General features: G+C 40.6%; 1 protein-coding gene across 1 annotated transcript; it reads left to right on the plus strand.

Annotated features, from left to right (window-relative positions):
• The first annotated feature begins 2,122 nt into the window (after positions 1-2,122).
• On the plus strand, positions 2,123-8,403 carry GJB7 (gap junction protein, beta 7, 25kDa). Its single transcript, XM_009875116.1, has 2 exons — positions 2,123-2,816; positions 8,267-8,403. The coding sequence occupies exons 1-2, from the start codon at positions 2,123-2,125 to the stop codon at positions 8,401-8,403; spliced, it is 831 nt and encodes a 276-aa protein (XP_009873418.1).
• Positions 8,404-9,019: the final 616 nt, after the last annotated feature.

A 9,019-nucleotide genomic window follows, 5' to 3' on the forward strand; every position in this document is an offset into this window, starting at 1 on the left:
TTATTTTCTAACCCCTCTTGCTGCTCAGGTAAGGAAGTAGCAGCTTTGGGAAAAGAGACCTCAAGGTAAAATTCCCAGTCATTGTTTAGTTATCTCCATGGCCTGATTTCCACCAGTGTAGGTTCTCGCTGATTTTTGTGCTTTGCTGGTGACCTGGCATATCTCTCATTTCTGTCCCAACTTGTTCAGCTGGAGGCTCAGAGCTGGTGTAACTCCAGGCATGGATTGATACATTAGAAGGGGATGGTGCCATTCCTATGGCCATTAGCAAAAGCCCACTCACCGCCATACTCACTTTCAGTGGAGTAACACAATTCAGTCTTGCCTTCTACAGTGCTTGAGCACATCTTAAAATCCTAAGAAGGGCCTGTTCAGGTTTTCCTTTAAATTTCCTCCAAAGGACAGCTCACCCACAGGATGCATTCATTCATGTTATATGCATGCTCGCTCATGTGAATGCTTTGTTTGCTTGCCTGTGCTTTGTTACATGGTAGTATCTTCAGTTCCTTTGCTGTATTAGTGGCTGTGTATTACTTATCTAGGAAGCATTAAAGTCCTAGTTCTGAAGTCTTGAAGAGCTTGATTTAAACTTCTGCTTGAGCTCCAGTTGCAGACATGGAAGACAGAAATAGCTCTTTAATGACAAAGTCACCACCCTGACAAACATATTTAAAAGCATATAAGCGTATGTCCAGTAGGATACATGCCAACTGATATTCCTGTGTTATTCTTTTTTACTTGCAGCATCCAGGAGTTTCTTGGTGACCATTCTTCGTGAGACCATCTTTTTTCAACATCCTTCCCAATATAAATCAGCAATAGATTAATTTCTGCAGCTGTCCCTCAGCTCCTCAAGTAAGTCACCAGCTCACCAGTTCTAACAGTATCAACATAAGAATACCAAAATAGGCAAATAACCTTGTTTTCCAGTTGAAATCTGGCAGAGGTCATGATGGACTACAGAACCAAGGGAAAGCAAAAGAAGTACTGAGCTTTCCATCTGAGCTGAGCTTTGGGATGCTGTGGCTGATTACTACTCGTATTCAAACTTGCCAGCTGCTCAACTTGCTCATACGTTGGAACTAACTGCAGCTATGGCATTGGCAGCAGGATTTGCATGTGCCACTGAAGCCATGGAGGGGCACATTTTTCTCTCCTGCTCGGCAGCTTGCAGGAGCAGTAGATGGGATGAAGAAATTAAAAGATAGAACACACAGATCTGGAAACTTCTCAAATTGCCCTCTTCATGTCTCTCAGCCATTCTGTGTCCTAAGAGAGTGTCTACTTTTTGTTCTTACAAAACAAAGGAACTTGGTATCCTCAGAGATTTGCACAGACCTCTGAGGTGGGGCCAGGTGGGAAGGTGATTGTATGTTCTTGGTGGTTATGGTCTCCTGACTTTGAGGAGAGTCTGACTGCCAATAGCTCTTCAGCCAGCTCTTTGAAAAGAAATGTTCTAGAGTTAGGACAGGGGGAGACTCGTGTGGAAAAGAAACTTTAAAATAAAAACATTTTTTGGATTAAAGTTTAGTGCATTTCTTAAATGGTAAGAAAAAAAAAAATAATGAAATCCAGTGAAGCAGGGCAGGATTTAAAGTATTGCACAAGTTCACCAAGAACTTAGACCACAAACAAAAAGGCAACAATTTGCATTTTGGTAGTCAACTTATTATGGCTCTTATAAAGTGAAATGTGATTTGACTGCACTTAGTATTTGTCTATCTGACAGGGCTAAGTTGAGTGTACCCCCGTGGTACACTGTTAGCCTGGGTTGTCAAAAAACCTCTACCTGACACTTGGGAGACCCTCAGGAAGAACAGGAACATTTTCTAGCAGAGGACAGTGTAACAGAAAAATTAGGCTTCAACTAACAAAATCTGACAAAATCTGTTCTAACAGCAGGTAAATTTTCTGTAATAGCCTCAGAAGGTACAAATTATCAGAACTAAGGGCACTTTGTTGTTGTTGTTTTCCTTTTTAAATGCTTAATAGTTTTAAATTGCTTCAGCTACTGGTTGTATTTCACCTTTAATGAACGTCTCATTTTTCTTCACCCAAGAGGAAATGTCTCTGATCATGTGTTTCTTCAATACAGCATTTTCTTCTTTCCTTGAGGAGAAAAATGAGCTGGGGATTCCTGCGTCATCTGCTGAGTGGAGTTAATAAATATTCAACAGGAATTGGAAGAATCTGGGTAGCAGTTGTGTTCATATTCCGTTTACTGGTTTATGTTGTGGCAGCAGAAAACATCTGGAAATATGAACACGATGAATTTGAATGCAATATCCAGCAGCCCGGTTGTGAAAATGTCTGCTTTGACCATTTTTTCCCCGTCTCCCACATCAGACTTTGGGCTTTGCAATTAATCGTGGTCTCCACTCCTTCGCTCTTGGTTGTTTTTCACGTCGCTTACCGAGAGAACAGAGAGAAACGCCACAACCAGAAACTTTATAAAAGTCCCAGAGAGATAGATGGTGGGTTGCTGTGCACTTACCTTATCAGCCTTATTTTAAAAACAGGATTTGAAATAGTTTTTCTTGTTCTGTTTTATAAATTGTACAATGGATTCAAAGTACCTCATCTTGTGAAATGTGATGTAAGACCGTGTCCCAATACCGTAGACTGCTATATTTCTAAACCCACTGAGAAGATGATTTTCCTTTATTTTCTGGTGGCAACTTCGTGCCTGTGTGTTGTATTAAATCTCAGTGAACTGAGTTACCTCATTTTCAAATACTCCATGAAATGTTATCTGAAGAAGTACACCAAGAAATATCAAGGCTCAGAAAGCGACTGCCACAAATCAGAAATCATTGGTCACAGCAGACCAGCAGTTGCAGGACAGTTCCACAGCAGCTCCCTGTCCTTGCCTCTTGAGTATACGAGACAAATGTGAAAAAAGTTCCTCATTGACTTGAAAGAAGGGTAGAGGCCACCTTCCTGTTACACAAGCTCTACTTGATGAATTGCTTTTCCAATCAGTGCTTTACAGAACTGAAAGGACAATTCTGTAGGAAATACTTTTTCTCCATTAGTTTGCCCTTACTTGAGTGGATAAATTGAGTTGTGTTACGTATGTCAAACATAGAATCATCTAGATCTTTGAAATAAGAAGTGTAGAAGCCTGAAAATTCAATGAGGTTTTAATATAAACACAGATGCTTATGATAAGTCATGCCGAACCAACTGCTCAAACAGTTGTGTTTTGACTATTACCCAGAATTGCCTTGGTACAAGCAAGATGAGGCTTTTTATATGCAAAGTTGGAAGAACTTGGGATTAATACACTCAACAGTAAGGGGATGTACAGGCACTGTCAGGTGGGTGGATCTAGTTACTTGAAATAGCACATACAGTGGCTGCTGGTGTCTTGAAGTCAGCTGGACGGTCACAAGCCCATTCCAGTGGACTACTGTAAAACATCTCAAAAAAGAAAAAAAAAAGGAAGAAGCCAAATATTTGGTTCAAATCATGGTGATAAAGACAGACCTGGTTATTTAGGTATTTGTGGAGTACCTCCTTCTGGAGGTATTTGAACTCTTTACAGTTTTTAGGGTATTTATCATCAATACATCGTGTAAGAAAATATACTTGCTCAAACTTGTGCAGGCAGCATATATTACAGTACAGACTTAACTCCTGGTCAACAGCATCGAGCAGCTCCCAATCCATTCAACTTTTCTTCAGCATTGTCATTGTGGCATCTAAAAAAGATCATTCCCAGTTCCCTAAGATCCAAGTTGAGAAATGCAGATCCACACAATATACAGTAGCCAGTAGTCCTAGGGTGCAGTAGCCCAGAACCTAGTCCATTTAGTAAGGCTGAAGGTACGTTTCTCTGCCGTAGAAGAACATGTGAAATCTAAAATTTGAATAGCCTCCAGCAGAAACAAAGTAAAATCACCTATTCCCTCCCCACAAATTTCAGAATATCTGTTAAAACACCACACACTTCTGCTCTTTGTCATGTCTGTTGCTTGGGCTAACAAGAGGGAGAGAAATTAACTAAGACTTACTTCTGTTGAAGCTAGACTTCAGAGACGATAGAAATTAGTGCCTAAAAAGCCTTATTTCAGCGCAGTGCTATTGCTGGGATGAAAGACCTTCAGACATCTATCAGTACTGAACCTGATCAAAATACACTCTTTTAGAGAAAACCACCGCCTGCAATAAGAAGAGCTCTCTGAACGTTGTTACTCATTTTATTGTTCGTGCCAGGATAAAGGAAACAGCAGCAAAAGCACGTCCACTGTTTTTTCACTCCAACAAAGCCCAGATTTCGCTATAAAGCATTACTTTTATGAGTAGTGGGGTAGCAGTTACAGAATTAACTTTAAGAACTAATGAATAAACTATGTGCTTTTGACTGTGACTTTCAACCTTTCTTCTGCTAAAATAAAGCTGCTTTTAGAAAAGGTGAAAACACATTTGCTGCTGTCAAGTTTGAACTTAACAGGGAGAGCGGTCCCTCAGCTGGTAGCTTGCCAGCTTGTGGCCACTTAAAGTTCTACATCTCGAGTGACTGAACCAGTATGTGTGGAGACAACGCGCTTTACACAGCTCAGGACATTTTCTGTTAAATCTCCACATACACAGGATGTGGCCTATGACAGAAATGCAGTCAGAAACTCTTTATGAGCCACTGGACAAAACCCACCAAGCAGAAATAAAAACCATTGCCCATCAGCTCTGTGTGACGCCACAGCTGAGAAGACAAACCAAAATCTTCTAGTCCTTTTTGTATTCTAACGTATCTTTTTTTTCTTAATTATTTTAAGATAAGGGCAACACTATCAAAATTGAAAATTCTTCCAAAACAACTGCTTTTTTGAGGACAGACTTTAAGACAGCACATTAATGAAAAAGTATTTATTCATTTTTTTAAAGCAAAGTTTATTTGAGAGAAAACAAAGAGAAGCAAACACAGTTCAGCCAACAAAGGTTTCTGATTAAATTTAGCTGCTCTCTAATAAAAAAGTTTATTAAGTGAGGGCTTGAAAGGTTTTCGAGCATCCACTAAAGCTCTGTGGCTGGTCAGAGCTTCCCACTTAGACCAAAAATTTTCCTGCGAAACAAGAACTTTTAATTCTTTGGAATGTATATTCAACATTTTATTTCTAATTCTATCTTCAACAGCCATAAAATGATAAATAAATTCCAAAATCAGTAGGTTGCACGTCTTTGAGGATACTTCAGTTTTGACAAAGCCAGTACCTTACACGATAAATATTCTGAAAAAATATTATGGACCCAACTCTGTGCAAATCCCGACTCACTCACAGCAAACCGCCAAGTGGCTTCTACATCACGTGCTGCAAAATTAGTATTTGACAGAGCCACTAATGAAATGAGCATCACTCAAGGCAGCTCTGTCAGATTTTTACTTAACCTGAGAGAACAGAAACAAAAACTCATCCACTTTCTGAAGCACTGCTCTTGGCCAGGATTTGGTCTTTTATTGGTTCCTCCCCTTCTACAGCCCCTTCCCTGCCTTTATACTTCTTTATGCTCCAGTTTGAGTTTCACTCATCCATCATCCACCCATCCCTGAAGTTGTTTGCTCTTACATTTTTGGTTCAAATGTTTGCAGGCTCAATCCCTAAATTAAAAGTTTAAGGGCTTTTTTACGTATTTAGCTTCCAAGTCACTCAAACAGACAAAATTTTAAAAACTTAAATTCAAGTGCTACAGGTTTTTTAAAGTGTAAATAAATGTACAGTCTCGTCAAGCACATATCAACTGACAGGAAGCTGATCTGAGCCCATACTGTAATGGAGAAATAACGTGTCCACTCCATGCACATTCATACAAAAATATTTACCTCGTTCATATTTCAGAACATCTCTGCAAATGTTAAAAGATCCAAGTCTTACACAGATCCTCGTTTTCTTTAAAACCCAAGTAATGTCCTTGCCTTGTGATGGATGAGGTTTGAAAAAAAGTCACAGAAAAAAACATTTCCCTGTTTGCTCATAGTTTCTTCCCTCTACTCCCACCAGCAGTACCCCTGGCCCTGTCTCCTGCCCCTTCAGCAGAATCACTTTCTTGGTGCCAAGGCTCCGGCCAGGGATCGAGCAGGGCGTGAGCAGGAACTCCTCTACCTCACGGGGCCTAAACCTCAGGGTAGCATGTCCCTGCCTGCACAGGTGGGAACCCCAAACCAGCTAATTCTTTGGCACAGAAATAAATTGTAAGAACACAGCCAGCTACTCTTCTTTGCCCGAACCAACAACTGTTTTCAGCATTACTCCTACAAGCATCGCTCCCTTGCCATCCCAACAGCCACAGGCAGGACGTGCCAGCAGAGCCCTCTATGACCAAGAGTCCCCGTCCTGCTGAGGACCACCTCAAAACATGCAAGAACCCACTCCTCTTATTTACACTGAATTAGTGCTCAGACAGTGTAAGATTTCTTAACCATGAGAGAGGCTGACTGCTGGTTTAAAAATGTCTTTCCATCACAAACCAGTCTGCACTCTGTATCCAGACTCCTGGATTTGGTTGCTTCCCCATCAGCAACTGCTGCTTTAGTCAGCACATTCCAGATGGTGACCAAGAGGTTTAAGAGAAAGCATCTTTGCTCAAATACACCACAGGTCATGGGTAACATGTCTGGAAGACAGAGACACAGAGGGAGCAGAACGAGAGAGGGACCAGGTGGGCTGAGGCAGTGCTGGAAGAGCTGGGCTCGGCTGCCCTGGAGCACCATCCCACCCCGCAGCCCCCGGGGCACGAGTACAGCCCCAGGCTCCAGAGGAGCTGTCAGTTCAGGCATGCAGCAAATACCAAATTTATTTCCTCAGGAACTTTTGTAGGTGGCTTTAACCAAACCACAGTGCCCTCTGCAGTCTGTGACATCTTAAATCAGATCCTGCCTTTGGCCCCCCACTTAAAAATATTTTTTTTTCAAAGAGGAAAAAAAACCCAACCATACTAGTTTACCTGTTGGACAGGCTGTCAGTACCCACCTAAAAGGGAGCATGCCATAGATGGCACTGACTATACTGACACAACATCCACTTTAATTTGATTAACTGGGATAGGAATGAGACAATATTCAAAATATCATTCTTGGACATTCAGACCAGAAATTATTTTCTGGATACTTATGACATTTTTTTTCCATTTCTTTTTTAAAAATAGCATTCTAGTATAGCACTGTGTAGCTAGATAGTTATACGCTATTCTCAATCTAAAAACTGCAAAAGACGCATTATCTATCATTGGGAAAGTCAATGCTGAAACTAACTTACACGAACACAATATTCTTCTAAAAATTAACAGTCGTGAGGTCTCTTGACAGTGACAGTGGTTAGGGACATCTGAAAACAGATTTCAGGCGAGCTTTGTGGATCCTCTCCCGAGGAGGTTCTCTGCCCTCTTCTCCCCTGCAGAAGATCCCTTCTACAATCAGCACGTCTGGCAGCCAACAGCAACTCCATCCAGGGCAACCGCACAGCCTCTGTTAGGTAGAACGTGGCATCATCCACTTAAAATCATTATAATAATCTCTCCTAGAGTTAAAACGCAAGGATTTGGTTTGATCATTCTCAGACTGCACTTTTGATTTACTAACTTGGCTGAATTATCAGTTTAGTCACTTGGGAGGGATCGAAAACGAGAGGAGTGAACGGGCTCCGTTTGAATGGAAGCACGGGCACTCTGAGAAGGTCCAGAATTTAGCACCAGATAGCAAACCAAGGGCCATGCCCGAGTTGAAAAGCCGTTGTCTTTCCGCCTTTTCATACATAATCCTCACTCTCACCAGTCACTTCATTTGGTTGGAGGAATGTGCCCTCTGCATTGATATTCAAGTAAACTGTCAAAGATTCCAGGTGAGTAGCTTAAGAGCAATCAAGTGTAGCATTTAATGCAAAGCTTTACATGGCAAGACAAGTTTATAGGAAAAAAAAAAAATCAAGCCAATCTCTCCCAAGATAAAGACTATTTTATATTACTGAAGGTAGGTCACATCCAGTAATGAGAATAATCCAAGAAAAATTTTTGGTACCACTCAATCCAGCTGGCTTGTCCCATCTGAGTTAAGCATAATGATGCGTGAAAACCAACACCGAAGATTCCTGGGTACTGAGAGCTCCCGTCAGTGCGTTCACGCTTTTGGTTACTCAACAAACTGGACACCTGTCGTTTCGGTTAGCAGCATACAGAGAAATTGCTCCTATCCTGGGCAGTACAAGCGGCACCGCTTCCGAGGCTCATTCCCGTGTGGAAAAGCGAGAGGTGGCGAGAGCGCTGCCGGGTACAGTCAGCAAGAGGCAGAAGAGCGCGGAGGGAGCCTATGCCATCGATAGAGCGCAACCACCGAGTTTATCTGTAAGATCACAATCTCACTTCCCTTTCAGAAAGTGCCTTGTTTATTCAGTTTTTAACGGTATGGCATAAGGACTCATGTATTTTATAGATAGATACCAAACTGGTATTATCAAAATAAACCATCTGTTTTATAAACCCACTATTTACAAAAACGGTTTCTGAAGTTTTTTTGTTTTGTTTTGTTTTTTTAACAAAAATTAAACTATACACCAATCTAAGTTACAGAAACAAAAATAACCTTTATAAGATCACATGTATAAAACAAGAAATGAAATGTGTTTTTATTTAAGGCAATACTGGGCTACTTCACAAATCACCACCTCAAATATATACACTGCTCCACACTACTAATTTTCTATCACATTCACAACGGATTCTTTAATACCAAATATTGTTTTAATTCTCCAATGTAGCAAACTATTTTTATTCACATTTCCATTTTTATTATGGAATCATAAATGCTTTGTATCCAATTAAAAGCAATGAAAAATGTAGCTATAAGAAAACTATTATATTTATGAATTAACTACATATGAATATCATCCATAGATACTGGATGTTAAAATTTACAAAAATGAGCATGTGTCAGTACGTTTAACCTATGAAATGTGATCTTATCCAGCTCCTGTCCTGTAAATAAATGCTTTACGCAAAATAAACTGGATATGGCAGACTTAGCTAGTTG

This window comes from Apaloderma vittatum, unplaced genomic scaffold, assembly GCF_000703405.1.
Source record: "Apaloderma vittatum isolate BGI_N311 unplaced genomic scaffold, ASM70340v1 scaffold10268, whole genome shotgun sequence".
Classification (NCBI taxonomy): domain Eukaryota; kingdom Metazoa; phylum Chordata; class Aves; order Trogoniformes; family Trogonidae; genus Apaloderma; species Apaloderma vittatum.

What these genes read in the sequence shown, in the direction of transcription:
- GJB7 (XM_009875116.1), top strand. Translation starts at nt 2,123, where the DNA reads ATGAGCTGGGGATTCCTGCGTCATCTGCTGAGTGGAGTTAATAAATAT. An exon ending in CCACAAATCAGAAATCATTG is followed by an intron (nt 2,817 to 8,266) that starts GTCACAGCAGAC and finishes TGCCGGGTACAG; the next exon opens with TCAGCAAGAGGCAGAAGAGC.